The sequence below is a fragment of the Ambystoma mexicanum genome, chromosome 3q, assembly GCF_040938575.1.
Source record: "Ambystoma mexicanum isolate Mex_15411 chromosome 3q, UKY_AmexF1_1, whole genome shotgun sequence".
Lineage (NCBI taxonomy): Eukaryota > Metazoa > Chordata > Amphibia > Caudata > Ambystomatidae > Ambystoma > Ambystoma mexicanum.
In genome coordinates this window covers 894,274,525-894,300,259 of record NC_090926.1, presented here as the reverse complement: position 1 = coordinate 894,300,259, position 25,735 = coordinate 894,274,525, and the positions used below count along the sequence as shown (strand labels likewise).

At 43.9% G+C, this 25,735-nt stretch overlaps 1 protein-coding gene across 9 annotated transcripts in view; it reads right to left on the bottom strand.

The window, feature by feature from the left end:
* HELZ (helicase with zinc finger) overlaps positions 1 to 25,735 on the bottom strand; it is a 2,743,493-nt gene that overhangs the window by 1,822,473 nt on the left and 895,285 nt on the right. For all 9 annotated transcript variants that reach the window (XM_069655034.1, XM_069655036.1, XM_069655035.1 and 6 more), the window contains one exon: positions 7,409 to 7,676. In XM_069655034.1, coding sequence (XP_069511135.1) covers positions 7,409 to 7,676 — 268 coding nt within the window. The remainder of the gene's footprint in view (positions 1 to 7,408; positions 7,677 to 25,735) is intronic.

Below are 25,735 nucleotides of genomic sequence, written 5' to 3'. Positions count from 1 at the left end.
CACTGGCATCGTACAGGGACTGACGCAGGTCCTCAATTTTGTTATGGCCCGAGAGAATCTCATAAGGCACCGTATCAGGAACCATGCCATCATCAGAGCCCTCATCCACCTCTGAAATGTATTCAAGATGGTGGTAAGAGGGCACAGAATGGGGAACAAAGCCATGCATGACCTTGGCCAGACCCTTTCTAGGGGTTTCCACTGTGCCCCGGGGTACCCCCGTCGAAACAGCCTCGAAAGGGTCGAGGGAATCGGCGTTGAACGCGGCGCGGACGGCATCGACGGCGTCGACACAGGCCTCGAGGGCGGAGCCCCGAGCGTGTCCGACAGCCTGGGCGCCGATGGCGTCGACGACTGCTTCGGAGGCGGAGCCTCGAAAGAGTGTCGACGACCTCGGCGCCACAGGCGTTGATGTCTTCCTCGAAGACACCACAGGTGCACACTGTCTCAAGCATGTCGAGGACCGGGACCTGGAATGGGCATGACGAGAACGATTCCCCTCATCCGAGCGGGACCTTTCCCGCGAATCGTGCCGACCACCCGAGCCCAAAGGCGTACGAGCGGTGTCTCTCGACCGATCACGACCGACCCCTCTCAGAGGCGCGGATAGACCAGTGCCCTGCGATTCGAGAATCGCTAGCGTTTTCTTACCGAAGGAAGCCCCTTCCTCCGGCGTCGCATACTTGGTGGGATAAGTGCCCGCTGACGGGCAGAGTCCTCGGATGAGGACGGGAAAGGGGACCGATGACGGCGCTTCCGGGAGTGCCTCGAAGAGGCAAAGGAGTGGCGAGACCTACTCCGGGACCGAGACCCACTGGACTTCCAACGACGATGCGGAGAGTCGCCCCTCGAATCGTCCGTCGAAAGCCCTGCAGACCTCGACTTCCATGGCTTGGACACCTTACCTACCGACAGTTTGTTCTTGCGCTCCCGCAAGGCTTTGGACATATGCGAATGACAGTCGACACAATCATCTGTGTCATGGGCCTCCCCGAGGCACCAGAGGCAGGCGTTGTGCCAGTCCGTCACCGACATCTTGGACCCACAGTCCCCGCACTTCTTAAAGCCGGGCGCGGGGTGGAAGACTAGGTAGACATCACGAAGGATAACTTCACAAACAAACAGGTTCGAAGAACCGATAAAGAACAGAAACTCCAAAGAGTCGAGGCGCGCCGAGATCTCCGAAACGAACACGTTCGCGAAAAAAACTGAACTGAGGCTACGGGCATCGTGCGTCCTACTTATAACATCCAGTGACGTCGGCCCTCGGAGGAGGTCCTCGAGGGCAGCGTATCGACGCAGGAGGATTTTCCGAAGCAGCACAGCTGTGGTGATTACTGTCATAGATATGGAATACGTCGGAGGACCCAATCCCCTCGAAGTAAGGTTACAATACTACTGTGGAAAAATAGACAGGTTAAGCTGGTGTCAATGACATGTATAGATAGAGAGTTCACAAGCTCAGGGCACATACCTTTGAAATTGACAAATTAATCGGGAGCCAAAGAAAAGAGTTCAGTCCAGGGGATACATGGTCACATTTTCTAAGTCCAAGAGAAAGCCTGGCATCCAAATTTCACACTTGCTGCAGTCTGGATATAATTGTAAGGATATGCTAGAATGAGCACTATTTCTGAAGCCAAGGCAGCCAGCATGAAACTAAAACATTAATGATTAGGACTATGTGATTGAAAGTTAAGGCAATATGTTTCCTGAGTTGAAAGCAGCATTTAGAATATGGCGAAATATGATGTGTCAGAGGGATCCAAATCGATTATGACAAAAGGTTTCCCTTGGGAGTTCATAAATGGGCTTTCAGCAAATAGTTCAGGCCAGAAAGTAGTGCCCACAGAATAACGTCTGGCACTAATTATCAAAACTTCGGTTTTGGTAGGTTTGAATATAAAGTAGTTGGTAGTCCATCCAGTCTGACAGCGGCCAGACAGTTCTTGGGGGTGTTGGTAAAGATGTCCCTAGTTCAGACAGCTTCATCAAAAGCTGTGCACAATCAGCATAATTTAGGAAAAATACATTGCATCTTTGCGGATGGCAGCCACAAGGAGCATATAAAGATTGAAAAACAGGAGGGACAGAGCTAAACCCAGTGGGACACCACAAGACACAAGTTTCTTACTCGAGACATTGCTCAATTTAATTGTTTGAAAATGGTTTGTCAGAAAATATTCTCTCCTTTAGAATTTGGCATTTGACGGTCGGTTATTCATGGCACCCTTCCATCAAATCACTGTTTCAGTTTGCCATGTAGAGTGGTGGTAAATGCTGTACCAAGATGAGCCCTAAAACCGGCTGGAGATGGATCATGTATCTGAGCATTCTGAAGAAGAATTGCGACAACACCATATGTTCCAAATGCTTCGCCAGGAACGGAGTCTGAGTTTGGTTGAAAGTTATTAAAATCAATTATCTGATGCCATACCAATTACTAAGGAAAGATTACATAGATGAAGATTGGAAAAAACATAGCCTAGCATAATTATAGGTGGAAGGTGGTCACTAAATGAGCCAGAAAATGTGGCATTTTTCCAAATAGTTGAGAATTCGTCCTGAGGAAAAGGGCAAAAGGTGTCAAAAGTGGGAGCAGAGCTAGAACGACAAACATGGCTACATGTGTGATCAGGCAACAAAGTGGAGCAGGTTTAATAGTGTTGCTTTTATTAATAAAAAGATTGGCGAGTCCACCAGTTCTTAAGAAGCAATAGTTTGCAGCATGCTTCATTTTTTTAATGAAAGAAATGTTTTCCTTTACAGATGCAACCTTGAATGGGGGAAGTTCAAATGCTAGATGACTGGAAGGTGGGGGGGTAAACGAATGTCCACCTGCTCCATGCTAATGGAGTAGGGGGACAACCTCCTCATAGGGTCAAATTGATCAACTGACAGCTATGTTGCCTTCTGCAGATTTAAAAATGCAGCCCTGAACACTATGTAACACTAGCATTGTTCAAGTTGGCAATGTCAGTTCCGCAGACTGTTTAACTAATTTGGACCTACAACGTAATCCAGGAGGAACGCTGGTTTGCGGTTTCCTAGGGTGACTCGGAGGGGTGATTGAGGGTTCTTAATCCCATTATTTAGAATGGTAACACATTAATAGAGCAGTTAGATTTTCTTTCTTTTTCTGCTTGGGAGCTGTAGTGGTTGGTGGGGCTAGAGTGGAGTTCCGGCTCGTTCAGATTTGCTGCCAGAGCTTGGATCTGTATGCGGGCTCATGGGATATTTCCCTTCATCAGGGTTGTACAGGAAGGGGGAAGTGGGCGTTCAACATGGTTAAGTAATAAATATTCAACATACTTTGGAGCATTGCAGATCATTGGGGAGTTTGGGGGAAGGTATGATCATCAATGGGCAATAAGGTAGCAATGCTGATCATCTTCCTTCCCTAGATTCGATAGCTGATGCATAGTTAAGCTGAAAGATCAGGCCTCAATTATGATCAAACACATGGTCCTTTCACAGATAATGGGTGACCTAGGCACGGAAGTAGCACTGCTACAAGAGACGCAACTAAGCCCACAGAATGAAGCTAGATTAAGACTGAGAATTCACAAGAAAATGTTTTGTATCTACAGGTGTAAAAAGAAAAAAGACGAGCAGCCATTTTAATAGCAAAAGATGTACCCTTTCTGTGCTTGGGGACCCAGATGGCAGTGTTCTCCATGTAAAGGGATTGCCGTTTAGTTATCGGGTCACTTTCACATTGGTGTAGTTCCCCAACTTGAAACACAAAGTCCTTCTTGATTTCCTTCGTATTGACTCTGCTTTCATAGCAGCAGAGGTTATCATGGGGGAGATTTTAATTTTGTCCCAGACCCATCTAATGGATCAGTTATTGCCCACATCAGCCACAGACATTCATAACCCCACTGCAATGGCTAGATTTATGACGGATTTCACATGTTTTTCATTTGTCCATAGTGGTCTCCGGGATATACTTCATTCTGGTAACAGAGTTTTGGGTCCCTTCGTCTCATTAAGTGGCACTGGCCTTGAAGTTTGCTCTGACCATTCCCCTGTTTAGATCATTTTTAGGATGAACTGCCCCCCAAAGAGATCATGGTGGCTTTTCAAAACCCCTTTTTTGAGACCTGATTATTTGAATGGTAAATCTTTAGCAATCAATTATTTTCAAGAAAAAATGGCGCCTGGGATGGATTTGAATAAGGTCTTTCCGGGATGGCATGAAGCAATTAATTATGTGGGAAATTATTATTAAAGCTGAAGCTTTTACAACAGCTTGTCAGCGAATAACTCTGCATAAGGTGGTTAGGGAAGAGTTGGACCACTTAAAGAAATGTTACCCTGAGGTTGCAAGAGAAGTTGTGTATGGTGAGGACCAAGTTGGAATCCCCAATGTTGATCATTTTCTGGCCTATTTGCTCAAGCATCTTAAAACATGAAACCTCATCCCTATTCTCATAGATAAAGTAAACTCCAAAAAGGGGTAGACCAAATCTCAATTATTCTTCAAGTATACTTTAGCAATGTTGTTTTGGGAAGAAGATGTTAGATCCAGATAGACTGAAAGCTTATATCAAGTATATCCTAGTGCTGGTGTTATCCAAAGCAGATTGCCAAGGTCTATAAAGTCTAATTCTGAGTGAAGAGACCAACCTAGCCACAGTTTCTTCACAGTATAATAAACTCAGGGCCACAATTTATTTATCTGCCTTTTTTTATTCCAAAACTTTCAAACTGATCCTGCTAAATCACTTAACATTTCCCTAACCTGTTCAGGTCAGGCTCTTTAACATTATCAATATCAAAGAATGCCAGTATGCTTACTCATTTAACCAGCCAAGAAGGGTTCTAAAACTATCACCCGATCGCTCTCCTCATCCTGGTTGCGAACATTTACTCGAAGGAAACTGGCCTGCGCTCGATGGTGGGCCTTCCTTCGCTTGTGGTTCCTTATTGGTCAGGGGTTCATTACTAACCATAATGCACATGACAATAAAATACATGCATTATGATTTTAAGGTGGGAGATAGTGCTGGGGAAATCCATAGGGATCTTGGTCTTTGATGCCAAAAAATATCCATTAACAGGGCTGACTAGAATTTCTTTTTGAGACCCTTGAGGCCTGGTTCGGGACATTATTTTTAGGCTTTGTCCATGCCATATGTCATAATCCACCCTTTAAGACCCACCTTCACCAATGATTTCTAAAGGAACCTACCAGAATTATACCCTTTCCCCCCCAATTGGTACTTTGTCAGTGGAGCCTTTTGTGTCTTGAATAAGACCTAGAGGCGATATCCATGATGTTACAGCAATTTATTTTCCATGGGGTGGGAAGGCCATGGACTATTTAGGGATTAGGATACCTATCTCATTTGAGGATCTTGTCAAGTTTCACATTCTCCCCCGGGTCTGTGGCATCCTTGTCACTGTTGTGAACTCTCATGCCTAGGGGCAGACTGCTGCCACCAAGATTAATGTAATTCCCATTGACTTCTTCCTAGCCCTTCCTGTTCGGATCACGGATATCTCTATACTACTGCTGTAGTGAAAAATGTCCACTTTAAAAAGGGCAGTGTGGACTGTACAACGGCCCGACTCCAAAACCCCTCTAAAGTGCAAGAACGGTTGAAACGATGGGATTGCACAGGGACAGGGGAGGAAATGAGTAAGGCTATGCTATCAGCTTCATTTTCTGCGATGGGCAAACAAAGGTCGGTTTTACTCTCCTACCTAAAAAAATCTCCAGATACACTAGCAAGAGCGCTCTTAAAGTTTAGATTAAACCTCCTTCCAACTCGAGATTAAGGCAATAAGGGACAGAGAAGGGGGTACCAATGACATATGTGATAAGTGTGAAGAAAGAACGACAGTCCCTTTTGCATCTGTTATCTAATTGTACTGGTAATTGGAACCTGAGAATGGCAAGACTACAGAGATTTGTCCATGATGTTCGCTGGCTAAACACTAATGAATTCTGGTACAGACTATCATCAGGTCATGACATTTTTGTGACCGCTGAAGTGGTCAGAATCCTGAAGGATTTAAGTCTGGATGGTAATGGAGATATTTAATATGGGAAGATGTGAAATTGAAGTGCACTTTTATACTATATTATGTATTATTTGATTGCTTTATGATTGCTGAGCAATGTTTTTATTTTCATCATCTCTCTTCTCTTTGTGAATATCTTCCTTTTCCTTTGATACCCGTAATGTTATGTAAAGTGAATGTTGCAGTTTGTAACTGTCAACATCTTGGCTAAAGCACAGTAAATAAAAAATAAAAAAAGGGCAGGGGGGTACGGGTTGAGCTTCCCATGCTGCTCAACTTTCACACTCACTCGACTGGCTTAGCCATCGATAGGTTCACTGAGTGGACCTGAAATAGAGTATCACTGTCACTCCCCTCTACACACTAGTATTCCAGCACGGGTCAGAGAAGTGTGCTGGGAGTGCACTAATCCCATCCACCCGTCCCACGTTATATTACTGGGACATGACCCTCAAAACATTTGGTATGAGATCTGGGTTGTACCGCTTCACCCCAATTGTAGATCACTCTGCTTCTTCTCACAGGTTAGTTGGAGGGACATTAAAAGTCTGGTGCAGGAAGGCCTTACAACCCTTGCCTAGCTGTATAAATCTGGCTTGCCACTCCCTTTCTAAGATTGTAAATAGAGGTTTCAGATTAGTGAATCGGAGCAATTCCAGTACATACAAATGTGCCGCTGCATTTCTAATCCATGAGTCAGGTCTGCTGGGACCCGACATCCCTCCTCCCTGGGGCACATAATACCTGAAGGCATACACCTAAGAGATTTATTTTTGTTTTTAAAATGTATTAGATAGCACCTACACACTTACTCTTCACTACCTACCGACCCAAATCTTTTTGAAAGAGGTATCATCTAGGTTGAAAGGAAGAATCTGGAGGGTCCAAACTTTGCACTACCCTGCTGCAACAATTTGGGCATTGCAGCAATGAAAAACTACTGGCACTTGTATCCAACAACTTTTCAAAATCTCTACGGAGTTGGTCCACTATTTCAACTGTTGTAAGGACAATCTCCACCACAAATACAAGCCTGCCAGGCTTAGCAGGTGTTCACCAATTTGGCAGACCTTGTGCTTAGGGGAGGTTTGTGTGGAGGTATGGCTTTGAATATAACCATTGTATTGTTCTTGTTCTGAATGGGAGAACTGTCAATATTTACTGAGTTACTTGCAGCACCCTCTCTATACCTTGGCCTTATAACTGTATCCAACATGCCTTGCTGTAACATGGTCACTCTTTAATTTTCCTGTAGTTGTTATTTTCCTGTAGTTGTTGAACTTTGTAAAATGAACACAATCATGAAAGAGAAAAACAAAATTCTATGTATTGTAGATAATGTACTTTAAGTTCATGACAAACTGAGCTGACTTACTTGCTGACTTCTTTATACTGCGCTATTTCCTCAATGTACAGTAGGTCATGCAACCGCGACTGATAGTTGACTTTGGTCAAGGATTTATCCAGGACAGACTGCGTAAAAAGTTGGTCAGCAGATAGAGGGATTTGGTATCGGATGAGGAGGCTTCTTTCTAATTCAGTAGTTTCATTGGGCTCGAATTCTACAATAGTCTTGGAAGTGTAATCCCATCGCTTGGCGGTCGTGAGTAGCTGCTGTCTCGCACACAGCAGATATTCTAGATCTGTACATGGAAAATGGAAAATAATGAAAATTAGGGTTCTCAAAAGATTGCTTTACTAATATCATACCCGCTTAAAATATGTTATGTCTAAATTCATTGCATTATATCCAACACAACGAATAATTAAAACGAGAAGCCTCTGACATTTCAGCACAAAATGAGTACATTTACTGGACACAATATTTGGAAAAGAATCTAGTTAAAAGTGAATGTCAGAAGTCAGCCCTACAGATAAGGGATGTATCAGTCACAAATAGTCAAATACTCCCAAAAAACAAAAACATAATACAAATACTCCCAACAAAAAAAATTGGGAAGTATGACCTTGGGCCCTGCTTTCACTAGAACAGCTCCATGGATATGTTTGGACCACCAGTGCACGTAGTACCACAGGAGGAAACTGCTATTACTGCTATTACGGAAGAATTAAACATGTGTCTTTTAATCTGTATGGTGCAAAGAAATAATGATTACAAAAAAATGTCCGTTTCCCAATTAAAACATTTTTACTTGCGTAGAAAACTCACATTGGGAACTAATACTCTACACAATTATTTTACTCCAAACTTTAAAAAATAGGGCGTAAAATACCCCCCACTTCAAAATCTTATCTGCAGCACTAGCAGAAGTGAATACATTGGGTTTAACATCGCTGGCATAGCAGCACCACCAATAGATAAGAACAGGGTGGGATAGAGGCAAAATGACAGCACTCAACCACGCAGGAGCTCTAACATCAAAGATTGCACAGGTTTGCAGCACTCCTCCATATATGAGGAATTGGAGCAGGAGGACTGCATATGTTGTCCCAGACAAGAGACAAAATACATTAAAGGATGAGGAAATAGAGAAGGAAGCTATCCAAGTCAAGGTTTCCTTTCCTCCCCAATCCTACCCTAAGTTGCATATCTTTGACATGGTGACAATGCTCAATATATTTATATCCTTTGCAAGGAGAATATTCTCCCTCTACAAAAAATGGGCCATCTAGCTGGATCTCTGCAGACTGCCACATTGATAACCTGATCCATTTTTCTACCCCTTCTTCTCTGAGGCAAAGGTGAGCAGTAAAGCTTCAATGTGCACACTTCAAAGGCAGTTTCAGGGGCTCCAAGAAGATTTGACGAACATCCATGACTCAGGTGCGATTCCCAGTCTCTCGGAACAGCAAGCGTTGGGCTCGACTCTGAGATAACTGAGTTGGTGGTGGCGCTCACTCAATTCCAATCCGGCAAGACCCCAGGGACCAACAGATTCCCGGTGGAAACAAGGAAGTGACTGGGAGACTTGTTGGTAGGCCCCATGCGTCGCCTATTCATGCAATGCAAACAAGACTGATATCTCCCTTGGACCTTAGGAAGGCATGCATTGTGGCACTGCCAAAACCGAGGAAGTCACCAAAACTCTGTGCCTCCTACAGGCCGGTATCACTGATCAATGAAGAGAACAAAGTCCTGGTCTTCTGAGGTGATAGACTCCGTAATACACCCGGACCAATGCAGGTGTATGCCTTCTAGATCCACAAAGTTCGCCATCAGTCAGGCCTCGGTGACACCGGACCCCACTGGCGCTCCTGGCTGTGGACTTTGAGAAGGCATTCCATTTGGTGGGGTGGGCCTCTCTATGGGATATTATGAGCCAAATGGAATTTGGAGAGGATTTCATGTCATGGGTCAGGCTGTTGTACTAGTCCGCCGAGGCAGTGGTGCGTGTGAATGGCATGTCTTCTAGAGTCTTTACCCTGGGGGGTGGGAAGGACCAGGCAGGGCTTCCCCCCTCTCCACCCATTTACGCTAGCCATAGAGCCGCTTGACATAAAACCCAGAACTGCACCAGGGTGGGCGTGATGCACATTACCATTGGGGGCGGAGGGGCTGAGTTTAACTCTACGCTGACTATCTCCTCATCTTTATGAGTAACCCGGCGGTCTCCTACCCGGTCTTAAACATACTAGCAGAGTATTAGGGGTTTAATGGGTTTAAGGTCAATAAGCACACATTTGTTTTCTTGCCTCTACAGGGAGAGGGGGTGGGGGGGGCGAGGTAATCCCAAGGCAGTGCCCATACTCGATCTCAAGGTCTGGCCTCAAATATCTAGGTATTCATGTGGGCCTGAGCCCCATGGACTTCATCCCATTAAACTTGCACCCGGTGATAGACAGATTCTCAGCAGACGGTACACTGGCAGTGTCTTCCACTGAGGATGTTGCGCAAAGCAGCCCTTTTTAAGATGCGGACACATCAGAGGTGTCTTTATGACCTGCAGAATGCCCCACTCCTGGTCCCTAAAGCTGTTTTGACAACCATCGAGGGCATACTTCGGGGGGAAAAGGAGGGGAAGGGGGCACAGCCACGTATCGCACTCCAAACTCTCCAGCGGCCTGTATGGGAAGGGGGAATTGGTCTGCTCTGCCTCCACAGATCCTTCTGGGTGGCGCAACTGGGGGTAGTGAACGATTGGCCCTGTGGCAACCGCAGGCTACTGCGAAGGGGGATCGCAGATCTACCCGGGAGGACGCTACACATCCGACAAACATGGGTTGACTCTCGCCATAACATTGGCTGGGGAAGGAAGCCAATGCTGGATCAGCCCCTCTGCAACAAGAGGTAGCTCCCTGAAATACTAATAGTGGGCCATTTTGCGTTGGGAGGGACAGCGTGCCCTTGCAGATTTGGTGCAAGATGGGTGACTCATTCCGTTCGGGGCATTGCAGGACACCTTTGAGTTACAAAAAAAAGGAACACTACAGACACCTGCAACTGACGCATGCCATTGGTACTCAGTTCCAAGCCAATATTCTCCGAGCCAATAGCCACTAAGGTCACCCTCCACACTGTACCAGGTGCTGATGGCATTCAGGGCCCAGGAGTTGTCCTGACTCAAAGAAAGATGGGAGAGGAATGTTTGACCACTGGATCCTGAGGAATGGGTAGAAGCACTCTTGTTTCCACCGGGCATCGGAATAGCCGCCAGGATCCTCTTAATTCAATACAAAATATTGCACCAGGAATATTACTGATATGATATGATCGTATATTTATATAGCACCTATACACAATGTGTTTCAAAGCGCTTCAAGGCAAGGGAGGGAACAAGGGAAAATACAACCACATTCTTAAAGGCCATGAACAGTAAGGATGTGAAATTAACTATCATACTCGGCCTGACGACATTTCAGACAGTGCAAGAGCTAAGACATAGATAAGGAAGGGGGGGGGGGGGGGGAGAGTGGGAAGGAAATGGAAACAGACAGGCGACTACCGTACTAGGCCTGACGACATTTCTGGTAGAGCCGGAGAAAAACAAAAGGTGAGGGAGAGGGGTGCAGAAAGGGCGGGGTGGAACAAAACAAGCGACTATCAAACTAGGCCTGACGACAATTCAGATAGTGCTGGAGGCGTGGTGGGGAGCAAAAAAACAGTAATGGGAGGGTGGAGGAAACAGACGAGATTGCTATCATATTAGGTCCAGGAACAATTCTGATAGAGTAAGTGCATAGAAGAAAGTAAGGGGAGGAGATAGGAAAAGGGAGAAGGGAAAGGAGGAGAGAAAAGAGAGTAAGCAGTCAAAAAGAGTGGAGCAGCAAGAGTGGAGAGCGAATACAATTGCAGAAGTCATTAGTAACACATAATGTTGCAAGCCAGAATACAAGATGAAGATGGGAACAGCATGATTCAGGGCCACCATGAGTACAAGATGCAAAGGAAGTCCAGCATGAGAATTGAGAAAGAGTGACGCACCATGAATAAATGAAGCCCATAAAAGTCAAATTCAGCATTGGCCACAAGACAGTGATGGTGAAGGAAGGCACCAGGTGGGCGAGGCTTGCTAAGTGGTGAAAAAGAGCGGCAAGCAGGAAGGCACCAGGTGGGCGGGGCTTGCTAAGTGGTGAAAAAGAGCGGGAAGCAGGAAGGCACCAGGTGGGTGGGACTTGCTAAGTGGTGAAAAAGAGCGGCAAGCAGGAAGGCACCAGGTGGGCGGGACTTGCTAAGTGGTGAAAAAGAGCGGCAAGCAGGAAGGCACCAGTTGGGCGGGGCTTGCTAAGGGGTGAAAAAGAGCGGCAGACAAGAAGGCACCAGGTGGGCGAGGCTTAGGCCAGGTGACCTAGATCCACTTGCACCTGCTCCCCATCTGCCTGTCAAGTGGCAATGGCACAGTGGGGGGTTGTGGACTGTGGCATGTGCCTGAGGTGCAGGAGGGTAGAGGGCACTTTTTTTCCCATATGTTATGGAGTTGTGAATCAATCCAGAATTTCTGGGGGAAGTGCATTCATAGGCTATCCGGGGTGCTCGGGTCTCCGGTCCCAGCTGACCCAAAAGTGTTGCTATTAGGCATATGGGGGGGGGGGGGGGGCGAAACACCAAGTACGAAAAAACATGGCGCTATGTAACACTGGGGTTTGGGAAGCAGCTTATCGCTGCAATGTGGGGCTCAGCAGAAATAACAAGATCTAGCTGCTGGTCTGCAGAGGTTGACAGATGTGCATCCTTAGAGGCGCATCTATAATGCCTGAGGTTGTCCACAGAAATTCTTTAAAGTATGGGGAGGGTGGGTGGTCGAGGGTTGAGAGATAGCTACTACTGTGCCTCCTTTGCTCGTTTTCTTGCCACCAAGCACAAGACTGAACTGTTAATTGACAGGGGACCCTCCCTGTACAACCATGATCTTGTATGTGATTTATATGTGATATTTGTGACACCAGGTAACCACGCTTTGGGAATCATGTGTTTGCCTTGTTACAGGTTTTATTTGAAAACAAAAAAAATATATATAAAAAAAGACTGTATGAACGTGTCTTTTGTGACTTTCATAGAGTTGCACTTCAGCATGTCCGCACACAAGTGTCTCATCCACGTGTACGAGTGAACATCCTTAAATCAATTAACTCCATACATTCATCCAGACTCAAAGGACACATTACTACTCGCTAGAAGTTCCTACCTTAGGGTATGAATACCGTGACCAAAACAAGAGTTTATACCATATGAACTAATGCACTGGGTGACATTACTTTTTTATTGATGAAGTAGATATTACAGTGTAACGAGTTACATGAATTAAGCATTTTCTTTTTTACACAAAGACAAAGTTGTTTCTAGGCCTCATGCCGATTTGCTGCTTAGGGCAATTTCGAATTGTAATATCAATCAGCCTGGTCTCTTTAACCACTTTCTTTACGAGACTAGAATTGCCAGCATTAGATTCTTCCAAATCATTCATTTTTATTAAAAGCTTTTAAGAAAGCGTTAAACATGCCCTGGTTGACAGACCGAGTGCTGCACTAAAGAGGAGAAAGCTAGAAGACGCCAAAATATAATTAGTAAAAAAAACAAATCGGCAACAACTGGATGGCCTTTTCATTTCTAGGCAATAAACAGACGTCTTCTGTCCCGTGCCCAATAGAAAACAAAAAATGATGCCCAACTAAGATATGCAAAAGTCACTCAGTAATGCCCAGAAAGGAGTAGATCCATCAGAGCAACTATAGCACATGAATGCAGGCGTGGTATAGCGGTGGTATCCACCAGACGAGATATGCTGCAGAGAATACCCTGGGGTGGTCATGCACAAAGTCAGCAGCCAGAAATATGTCAAACTGATTCAAGAAACTGTGATGCAGCAAAATGGGGCTGGTAATGAAATGCGACAGGAGACTAATCTCAAAAGGAACGTATTTGATCCACTGCAACCCCCAAAATCCCTAAAAGATCTGGTACGATTTATGGCAGCATGGCATGCCTTCACTTCTCCCACAGGAAAAATCAACTCTGTCTTGCCAGACGTGTGGCTCAGCATCCAAACGTTGTCTCAACCGCTGTGATTGCACTGTAGAACAGTAATGTGTGTATTAGCTTCATGTTGACCTTGTGCAACCCTTACAATACATTTAGAATCTTTGTTCACAAAAGAAATTGTTTTGAGTATGGAATTCCAGAGGCACAGAGCAGCTAGAGAGAAAGTGTGGCTCTTTATTTAGCTCTCGTCAATGTTAAAGGATATTTATACCGCGCACTATCAACACCGGAGTGGTCCCCTGGCAGCTCTGAAAAAGGGAAGGGGGGGGGTGAGTTAGTGGTGGAAAAGTGCAAGAGAGCAGTGATGGGCTGTTGGCAGCCTCAGCCGGGTGGGTCCGTGGGGTGGGCTTGGGGTGTTTTACGGTCGATAGTCATCATGTGCTGTTGGGCGAGTCTATGTGTGGTTTGTCTTGTTGCAGTGTATTGAAGTTTGTGCGGATTGTTGTGCTGTAGGTTTGTGGTTGTGTTCGGTTTGAGAGGTGTATGCAGAGGAGTGCAGTTGTTAGTGGATCGGTTAATTGGCATTGCTGTCCTTGCAATTATCCCTAGGTGTGGTGCTTGCCATCTTTCACCATTCCATCCGAGTGTGGCAATTGCTAATATTCAATATCCTATCTAGATGTGACGCAGGCTAAGGTTGAGCATTCCATCCAAGTCCGGCTAAGTGTGGCACAAGCTAACATTCATATTTCTATCAATAACAAAACTATATTGCGGGATGTCAGCGACTCACTCAATAAGTGCAATTTACAGGTTGCATACCAAGGTGATGCAAGATGCAGAAATTCTGATCGAACTGACAATTATTTGTGGCCTTTGATGCAGATTTTGGGAAAGCAGTTTCAAAGCACAGTCCGAAGATGGTGTGCGGCTAGAGAATAAAAGGGAAGGGGCTTGGGGAAGTAAACCCACCCATCCCCCGCAAATACAAAAAAAAGATGAGTTTTTCTAGCAAAAACATTTTGAAAAAATAAAAAAATCTGGGGATGAATGAACATAGAACCATGGCTTGTATTAGGTACTGTTACCAAAATGAAAACTCATGGTTATCATATACTGAAAAATGTCACTGGTGGCACAATAATCACGCTAAGTCATTGGGATGGTTGGAGGGTTTTTATTTTTCTCTTTGTGGAGCCGAGGGTCATCCCTCCTTCACTGGTCTTTATAAAACACTCTACCCTAACCCAGACGTCCGTAACCCCTGGTTAGTGCTATTGAACATTGACCCGCCTGTCTAAAACGCTAGCTTGTGCCAAAATGATTTAAATTCCTTCCTTCCTTCCCATTTTCTCTATACGGGTTTCCCACATACCAACGATGACGGTCCCAAAGGACAGGTGTTTTAAGTTCCTGTCCCGGGATCCCTTTTCAGGGATTGTGGATACTTCTACCCTTCGTGTCCCTCGTGGTCCAGGGGATTCTTGTTTTTTTTTTTGCACAAGCTCCTCTACCAGGTTTGGGAAAGCGCCTCTACAAAGTTTGGAAGCTGTGGTGGGTCAGAAGGAGTAGACCGACTAGAAGTAGCCATTTCCAATATGCGTTCATTCAAGATAAAGAAATACCTAAGTTTCCCTAAACTATGGGTTTCCCCACCTAACACAACTAATTAGGATGTGGTTTGTCAGTTGTTTACTCCAAATCAAGTCTGCCACGGGGTGTGCCACAGAGTGCCTGTTGGCCTGTGAAGCTACTCCTTTGATGCCCTGGAAACCTGCATGCCCCTAGGACGACGACGTATTCAAATTTGGACTTTGTTTTACTGAGAGAAGGTTATATGGACACTAAGATGATACCTGCTATCACGCTACATTAGAAGGGGAAGAAATTGCAGAGTTCATTACATTTTCTCTGTCATTATAGCTGCGGGATAGGCCACACCCATAATCTCCCACGACATTTGAAATACTGGGGGGCGCACCGCCACAGGGAGTGCCACGGAGTGCCTGTTGGCCTGTTTGCCGGGTTGCAAGTGGCCGTGCTCTCCGCTCGAAAACTCCCTTCTGTGCTTGCCAAGGTATTTCATTTATAATTGAAATTGAGCCTGTGTGAAACCTATATTTCTGTGATTCTTGACGTTAGCGACTGACATGAGCCGACGATCGCATATAAAAGGTACAGTCTGGGCCCCATACCCAGGGTGCGAAACAAGGGGCAAGGATGTATGACATCCTGTCCGCGCCACTTGTATTCACGCCAATAAAGAACACCTTCTGTATGGCTTTGGCCCTTCCACTTCCCCCTTGGGATCTAGCGACTCAGTACTACTGGAGCTGGGTGAGGTGGGTGGTGGTCTCCTATTCGGATTGAATCCGGTGTCCCGGGCTTGGGAAGGGAGACCAGCTGTCCAATTGTGTCCAACAACATAGGAGCATTCTCAGAGCGGGAGGGTGATATTTTAAACCGCTCTTTTATGGACACGCCCCTGATCTCTTCTCGATGGACGACCAATGCAGAATCCATCACAGTATCCAATAGTTTTGGATGAACTCGGTGAGGAGGCTTTTCCATCAGCCCAACCTCAGAAGCCTGTGAATGGGGAGCATCTGAATCAACTGGAGGTTGTTCATGAATTGATGCTACACACCCTGCTTGAAATCAATCATGGAGCACATTGGTGAGTTAACGCCAGCGGTGAAGGTATTGATGGATCGCAGACGGGCCACGTATAAACTAAGCACCAAGGCGACGCAGGTGGAGAAGGCTTTGCTACACTCTGATGTGTCCCCTGATTTAATTACACCGGGGGGGGTAGGCACAGAGAAAGAGGGTCGTGGGTGGTCACCTGTGGTGGAAGGCACTTCAAGTACTAATAGAAAAGAAAAAAAACATACACGCAGCCAAAACCCAAATGGGACTAGAGTCCTAAGTAAACCGCCACGCAATCATTGGCGGAATGTAATTATGGTGGAGGTAGTGGCTGTTGATGACCTGGAATATGGCTTTGATATAGAATCTGAGCATGATAGTCCCCCTGAGTGTGGTTTGGGAGGAAGGGAGGAGAAGACCCTTACCGACGCCATGAAGCACAAGGGTAATAAGAGAAAGCCAAATTTAAATAAACGCAGCTATAAAACCTCTTAGCTCTGTTAAGGCTGGACGAAGTGGCCCGCCTGTGATCCAGGATCCACTCTCCGCCCGACAAGAATTTTTACTAATATTTGTGAAGAAAGGGAACAAACCTGCCAATGCAGCAACAGTTGCAAGAGATTCCGCCGCAAGTCCTAGAGGGAAAAATGGCTCCAGCATAACGACAATCTAAAATCCCAGAAAATACATCAGTGGAGCAAAATGTAGCCGTGGGGTGAAGGGTTCCACCGGGGGCAGGGGAGGGGGGTTACGCTGTCAAGGTGGGAGTAGGGGCACAGCTGGGCAAATGTCCGCTTTAGCAGTTCAATTACAGAGGCCTGGTGCAAAAATGGGACCTTCAGAACCTACCAGATCGAAGACCTTATTAGAACCAAGGTTCTTCGGCTGCTAAATAACAGACATAGCGAGGGAGTCCCCAATCTGCCTAATGGAATGGAAGGGGTGAGAGATAAAGCAACTGATACACCACTGAGGCGGTCTTCTGCACAGCATGCAATGAGTGACCCTGATAAGATCAAAACACCAACAATAGTTGAGCCGTTAAGACTGATGATAAAGTGGAAATTGTCCACCTAGGGAAAAAAAAATATAATCAAACGTTAGGCCTCCCCATCTTCCCAAATCCTAAAGTTTAATCTGAAATTTCACTAAATTTAGTCTCTCAGAGCGACTTTAGAAATGTTCAATGGAGGGCTCAAACTTTTCCTGATAACCCTAGTGTGTACTATTGACTATCTATTTGAGTACGGGGGCCCACCTTCCTTAAATAGAGCAAGGGATCAAGACCTGTCCAATGAGATTCCGGTTCCAAGACTGCTCTCCACTGCGGATTTAAAACTAGTAGACATTATACACCCTCACAGATACAACCACATAAGACTGGTATTTAGAGCTAAAGCAGTCTTTGAAGCTCTCATATCATAAATTTCACAATTTAATAGGTTGGGGTATGCTATCCTGATCTTTGATTCAGGAGTGAGTTTTAGGAAGGAAGTACTGGCAACAAGAGGGTCTCCAAATGAAATTAGTGGCATGCAGGAGTCTATGATGCTTCCCCTGGATGGTTTTGAGTTCCGCTAGTTGTATGCTAGAAAAGGTACAACTGGATGACCGTATGGGGGGGTTTTGCCCGAAATTAAATGCGGCATAGGCATATCAATAATCGATACTTTTCTCTTTCCACCAAGCGCCTTAGCAATTAGTGTAAGGATCAGAGATATCTATAGATCCTAGGTTAGTCTTCTTGTAAACATATATTGGCAGCCATCACTAAACCTTCAAGCTGGAGACTTAAATGCATTAATTGCTGGTGAAATGCTGAAACATGATGTCCTACAGATAGCGAAATTGGGGAACTAAATGAGGATATCCCTTTTACTTCAAACTCTACTGCACAGAGCTCTTCTGAATGTGGAATTCTTATGCCCCAACATGGACCAGGGATTTATGCGCACAAGTGGGGGACCACCGGGGAGCTCCAGAAAATCTCTACATGGTCAGATTTGGTATTCCTTCTTTACAAATTGGGGCCTCCTCTCAGTAAATGCAACATTTGATTCTTGCTCAGATCCCAATACGTGGTCTGATGGCCGTCATGCTTCGATTATTGATTATATTTTTTTGTCCATCTTTCATAATAGTCATTCCTTTAATATTCAACCTACTCCTATGAGTGACTACTGAATCCTTGAAGTGGTTCTAAACATTAATATGAACTCTCCTTCTCGCTTATTCACTTCCGGTAATCTTGAGTTAAATGTGGCACAAACACGCATTATCTGGCACAATGACAACATACAAAAAGTAAATAAGGTTTTTATAATGAATTTTCACCAAAACACGATAGAGTCAAGAAGGAATGTTTTTACTCATACAAATTTTTCCCCGTTCATTGAGGACATAACAAAAACAATCAAACCTCAGAATAGAAAGCCCTTGAGAGCTCCACACGAACATGTCTATGATGTAAATGTTAATCAACAAAAAAAGGAAGCTAGAGGAGTGATACGAAGACTGTTAAAGAGCACCATATCTGAGGCTGTAAAAAGAATAGCTATTCAAAAACAGAAACAAAGATAAAAAAAACTGGTTAAAACGATACAAGGCCACTTCAGTCTGACAATGAAGCAATGCTATCCTCTTTGAGGGAGGGCTCCCTCTCAGCAATTCGGGCAACCGATAAACATAGAATCTCCTAAAACTATGGAACAATCAAATTCCATAGCAGAGGATATCTGGGCAGGGCACCTTTTGAACCTGTATGCATTCAAAAATACGACATATGTGGTGAGGAAATATGTCCTGAATCATGAGTGGAAGTGTGACTTTATAATACTCGATATTACAAGACTAATTATAAAATCTAGTTCATCAGGGGCTGCTGGCCCAATCATTCAGCCAACGCAACATTGAAGGCTAATCCGGAGACTTGGACGAAAGCCCTGGCTACGTTATTTTTAGATGTCTTGAAGACTAAATGTTTTCCAGCTAAATGGCATTTCTCTCATAGTGCCCATTTATAAAAAGGGTGATCGGTCCCTGCCACTAAACTATCAGCCTATCACACTATTAGATGTAGATACCAAAATATTTGTGGGTCCCGTCTCGGAGAAACTGAAGGAATGGGTGGTGACAAACTCAATATTATCAATCTAGCAATTTGGTTTTTGCAAAGAAGTTGGTACGACATTGGGAGGATTTTTCACCTTTATTCAGGAGAAAGCATGGTCCAAAAACGCCACCCCGACATTTAGCTGCAATGGATCTCTCGCTAGCGTTTGATTTGGTTAACCGATCATTGTTTTGTGAAAAATATCTTTATTGAGATTGCCAAAAGAAATGTTAACCATCTTCACCAATTTGCATGAAGGGTCAAAAATACAAGTTTGTCTCAACAGAGGGGGCCAACTATCCTGTCTGATTGAAACATTTAATGGCTTACGTCAGGGCTGTATGTCTGCTCCCGTCCTATTTAACCTTTATGTTTCTGATGTAGGTGCATACTTGGAAGAAGCTGCTTGTATTTCATCGAAGGGCCTAAAAATGTGTTGATGTGCCTACGCAGATGATTTTTTGTTAACTGACTGTACTCCTCTGGGCCTTCAACATCTCCTCACGGCCTTCTCCAATTATATGGTGTCTATGGGATTGGTGATAAATGAGCGAGAAAAAAAAAAATCATGATCATGGCTCTGTCCAATCGAAAAGAAAAAACTACATACAGTTAGTTTCTGAATAAGATAAAATTGGAAATTCCAACTTCAATTCGATACCTGGGTTTCCCAGTATGTGGAATCCAAGGAAACGCTCTTATTTGTATTATGTATTGGAGAAGGCCTGACACCTTCCATGTCAGATAGGGAAGTACTTTAGATATTCTTTAGCTCCACTAATACGCTTTTGTAAGCTAAAGGTAGTGCCAATACTCTGCTACGGACTAGAATTACTCCCTTTAAGTGTACAGATTGACATGAATAAGGTGGAATCAAGAACAGGGAGAACAATTCTGCCCTAAGGTATGAGTTGGGCCTGCATCACTTGCTGGTGTATTGGACTGGAAAATGATGTCTCTGTATATGAAACTCCTATTAGAAACTGGGAAAACCATATATACAAAATTGGGTATACAGGTGAAACAGGGTTGCACAGAGATGGAATTTATTTCTCATTTAAGCAGAAATTGTACTAGTGTTCTTGTGGAAATTGGGCACAACTGGGTGAGCCTTGAACAAAACCCTATGCATGTAAAGCGATTTATGCAATACTTAAATTGGGCTAAGACCATGGAATTGGTACTAAAGACAAAACTATATTATCAGGTGGTGTCTCATTTGAAGAGCTTAGGTAGTCCTGAATCATATTTAGAACGTTTTCCAAATTTACTGTGGAGGAATGCATACGTGAGATTTTGTTTTAAAGTTTTATTAACTGGAGAAATAATGGAAGCAAAAGTTGGGAGAGAGGCTGGTCCTTTTTTGTGTAGATTCTGTAAAAAGGAGATAGTCAAAGAAACTCTTATACATCTCCTGCTAGACTGCGCACATATCAGCTCACAGAGGGCAGAACGCTTCAAGACATTTGTCTCAGATCTGCAGCGAGTCTTTCTGGACGTTATGTTGCATGGATTATTAATTGGACTAAAGATTGAAATTGTTCGATTCCTATCGGAAGTATGTGGGCTTGTGCAGGTGAAACGCATCCAGACTTAGAAAATCAGAGTGTGTGTAATAGGATTACAGTAACTGAAGCTAAGTGTTGACACTGGGCCTTGTTTTTTTTTTTCCTTCCCAGTATTCTGCTCCCTTTTTTCTCCTCTCTTTGTTTAGCGATTGATTCTTTTTTAATGTGATGTAATTGTTTTATATTTAAGGTATCAAATTGGCTCGTTTCTTTTTCCATGTTTTATACTGGGTCATCTAAAAAAAGAATTTCATTAATTATGTTTGAAGTACATTTTGTATCGATGTATCTATATATATTTTAAAATCGATTATTTTCGTATAGGTTTTTCTTTGTAAAAAAAAAAAAAAGTAAATAAATAAAAAGTCTGTCCAAAACTAAGCTGCGCCGACTCTAGCACTAATGTTAAACTAAAGTCCAGGAGAATGACTTCCTTCTCCTGAGGTGCTTTATAAGCAAGCCTCTACTAATATAGAATCTTCAGCTAGTTTGTGGCTATCTTCCAACAGTTCATTCAATACGCTTATGGGACTTTTCCAACCTCCAGGGTTCCCCCTTGCCTTGGCTTTTTATGTTCCTCTGTAGGGATGCTCCGATGTCTTGAGGTTGTTTCACTGTATCCTTCCTAAAGGAAGTAAAACTATCTGTCCGACTTACAGCGTACAAACAATCTTCTCAGTCCCTCTTTTCACTTGGATTTTCACTGGGACCTGTATGATATGCCCATGGTATATATGATATATGATATGTTCTTCCTCTTCTCTGAGCTTTCTATTTCACTGGGACTAGTATGATATGCTAAGTAATTAAACTCGCAATGCTTGCTACTTTTTGTTTCACTGGGACAAGTTTGATGAGCTCTGTAGCTAATTTTACTCTCATCACTTTGTATTCTACTGGGACGAGTAAGCAGGGGCCCATTAGTTATTCCTGCTCTTCTCATTACTTTGTTTTCTACTGGGATGAGTATGAGGGGCCAAGTAAGTATTCTCACTTTGCTCATTGCTTTGTATATTACTGTGACTAGTACGATTACTCCAATCGTTATAGTAGCTCTTGGGAATGTGGCTATTATTATGTCAATTGTTATCATTGCCCCTCTCCCCGATTCGCCTGTTCCTCCAGTTACCTTCCTTGTATTGGGACTGTCTCACTGGGTCAGAGTTCTTCTCCTATGCTTCTCTCTTTTTAGTCAGGACAGTGTGTGTGCTTGGCTCCCCTGACACTTTGTTGTGCTTCTTGGTTGATAGGGGGGATTCTCCCCGCTATCACAGTCGCAACCACCACTTTTCTAGGCTTCCCTCGCTCTCGGCACCTTGCCTCTCTGATACGCTTTGGCGTGAGGTCTTGTAAAACAGTATATCGGTTTGGAGAGGGGTATCCTCTCTCTCTCTCTCTCTCTCTCTCTCTCTCTCTCTCTCTCTCTCTCTCTCTCTCTCTCTCTCTCTCTCTCTCTCTCTCCCCGGCTCAGCCACCACTTCTGGGTTGCGTGTCCCTCTTAGGACGTTTCGGCTGACAGACTTTTTGTCACTTGTTCCTCCCGGCTTCTCCCCTGCCTGGGAAGTAGCGTTCCCTTGGGTTTACCAGCATCCTTTCATATGTGGTTTAAACTCCCGCATCTTGCTCTCCTTTGCTCTCTCTCCTCCCACTCTTATGACATGTCTCGTGCAAGTCTTTCTTTGGTTTCTGACTCATTCGTTATATCGCATGCGTATCTTTGTCAATGTACGAGGCAGGTACTTCTCGTAAATAGATAGGACACAGTAGCAAGTGTACAAAGAAGCATGTCTTCTTTCAGCAGGTTTGCTGTAGGAGTATGGGTTGAGGTGGAAAGAGTTCCTCATCGGAGCGGGAGTGCTTGTCCCCACGGGTGGGTGTCTCTCCTGATTAGGTCCAGCTTGCCTCTACCAATAAGAAGCGTATTGCATAGCGGGCTCACATTTGTAAGCCTCAATAGGAAAGGCTCCCCCGTGGGTAGGAGTGACTGAATCCCTAGATTCATCACAGAGCCGCTACATGGTATTGCCACATAGGGATGCAGCGATTCTCTTTGTCGTGGCTCAAGGATGTATGTCAGTTGTGGCATATCAACTGTTTCTCTGTGGCAGTGTTCTCGTTCTCAGAAGCCAATCATAATCTTACAAGCATGATTTTGATGCTCTCTCGCCCTGTCGTACATACTCACCATTTCTCGCCTTCTGATACCGGTGGGATGTTTCTACAAGACATAAAAGAAGACTGGCAAGCAACTTGCAGAGGCATTATATGAGTTTTGCAGATGTCTACAAACAAACATTTCAGCAAAAGGTGGGGGAGTGCAGGAATTGGAGCCCTCTCTGCTACCACCATCCACTGAAGCAGTGATCCACAACATGTTGCTCCACAGTGACATGTTGCTCGCGGCACCCTAAAATGTTGCTCACCAGTTGCTCTGGGCCATGATATGGAGGCCAGGAAGGAGGTGCTGAGGTGATGAGGACCACAAAAGCAGTATAGCCAGGACTGAGTCCTGAGCTGTGTGGGAATGTTGGCTAATAATCCTGTTATGGTTCCAGTTGGCTTATATTTGTAGATGCAATATTTGAGTTTGTTGCCACTATGCAAATTATTTTTCAGAAAGATTCTTTACTTGTTGAAGTGTCATTGCTAAGAAATTGTCATCTTCAGATATTTTACCCAGCTGGCAAATGCATTAATGAGCAAAATAATTAAACCATCGGCCCTTGTTTGTGTCCTGGAGAAAATGGTCAACCTTTCCATTGTACAGCTAGAAAGTGGATAATGGACAAATAAGTGGCATTCATAGCCAACTTTCCTTTATTAAATAATTTGCATAGGCTGTTTATTGTACATGTGAGGTTCAATTTAATTGTAACCTTCATTTAATGTTTCACAGTATCGTGGTGTACAAATAGTCATTTGATACTCTGCACAGCTGGTATGTGGAAAATTGGCAGATAAGAATTGGTCTTGCAGAAATATAAGTGTTGTAAGGTGCAATCCATTGGAAGTCTACCTGTTCTACTAATATTTCTAATTTAAAGTTATCTTCATCTAAATATAAGGTGGCTTTTGAAGCAAAAAAGCTGCACTTCGAAATTAGTTTCTACACTACATAAACTGAAGGAGCGGTTTCAAATTATTAATTCTTATTTATCTATTTGTGTAATCAGCGCAAGTTGGAACACAAAAATAATGGCAAGCTTTTAATTATTTGTTCTATTTATACAATCAAATGTATTAGGTCTGAGTTTAATTGCATATTTCAGAACAGATGAATGATTCACCAATATCTTTTTCTGAAAGATTTTAATATAGTGGGGTCACTTGTACAGCTATTTGTCCACTACTTACTACTTTATGGCATACATGTCGACTTAAAGATCCTCTTCCGTCACTAGCTGGCAAACAGCATCGTAGGAAAATGTAACCATTTATTACTCACTGTATTACTTTCTCTTATTTCTGGGGAAGTTCTAGCAGTCCTGAAATCATTTACCCATCATCTACCACATTGTTGAAGAAATTGAAGAAAACCTCTTTCATAATATAAGAGCTATTGCAGGATTTTATTTGGCATTCAAAAGTTCTGGAGAACGTGATTATTCTACAGCTTCGGAATTTTATCAATGGAAGGAAGTTTTAGATGTCAGTCAGTCAGTCTGGCTTCCGCCCTAGGCATGGTACAGAACCTGCATTAACAACTGTTTGGGACAGTGTCCTGAGGACTACCGACAAACATCTTTCATTGTTAGTAATGGTCGATCCATCAGCAGCTTTCAAAACTGTAAATCATTCAATTTTGCTGTCCTGCCTTGGCTCTATGGTTGGAGCTGTGTATTCTGTTATGTGTTGGTGTTGATCATTCCTGTCCAACAGAGTACAGAAGGGGAAGATGGAAATCTATCTCCAACCATGTGTGAGGGGATTGCAGGGTTTGCACAGGGGTCCTCCACTCTAGCCTGTTCGTTTAATGTGTATATCAGACCTCTCCTATACCTTACGCATACATGATCCTTTTTACACCCTATACAGAGGATACTTAGGTTTAAATGCAGGTCATTGGTCTGGAAAAAAGCTCAGCTTAACAGTATTGAAGAGATTGGAAACTGGATGGTCCAAAGCTTAATGCATCACAAACAGAGGTGATCTTGCTGGTCAACACACCATCTAATATGGCCACAATACAGAATCTGTTCCCCATAGGTGGTTTGGCTAAGTGTGCAGTGATTCAAATGAAGTAAATCATTTTGAGCGTGTATGTTTTTAGATATAGAGTCAGGGGTGGATGGAGTAGCCCTGCTCATTGCATAAACAAATGAAGTGTGGGGGGGAGGTTTGACCAAGTTTATTCAAAATAAGTCGACCAAATGTAAAACCTGATGAGTTTTAATCACATGGATTGGCGAGACTATGTAGATCACCACAGTAAAAAAACAAACTGTCACTGATTTTCAGGATATGGGGCACAGATGAACAGTGTTACACAAAAGTGCATTCTTCACAATCTGCCAAATGTGGAGGACCTTACTATTCATCCCTAAGGATTCCCATCAGACTGTAGTAAGGGCATCAGTGCTTAATATGTGGGGTGGGGAGCATGCCAGGGCTCAGCTCTGACACTTATTTCTGAGGCCCTACACATAATACTGATTCCAGCTTGATTATGTTGTGGTGTTTTGGCAACTTTATTATTTTAACTGGCAGTCAGTCATAGTAATAGAAAAACATTACAAGGCTCAAAATTGGTGGGAGCTTTTTAGCTCCTAGCTCGACCCTAGGTGAGCCTGGGTACCTTGAAACCAACAGCTACCAGGAACTACTTTAGGCTCCACATTCCAAGTTGTGCCTCACAAACATGCATATGTGACATTAAATGTGAGTTTTTGAAAATGATAAAGAATGAGGACACATGGAGGACATATTTAAACATAATGGATCATACATAATAGCCCAAAGGTCACTGTGCATTTCATGTGGAAGTTTAATGTGTGG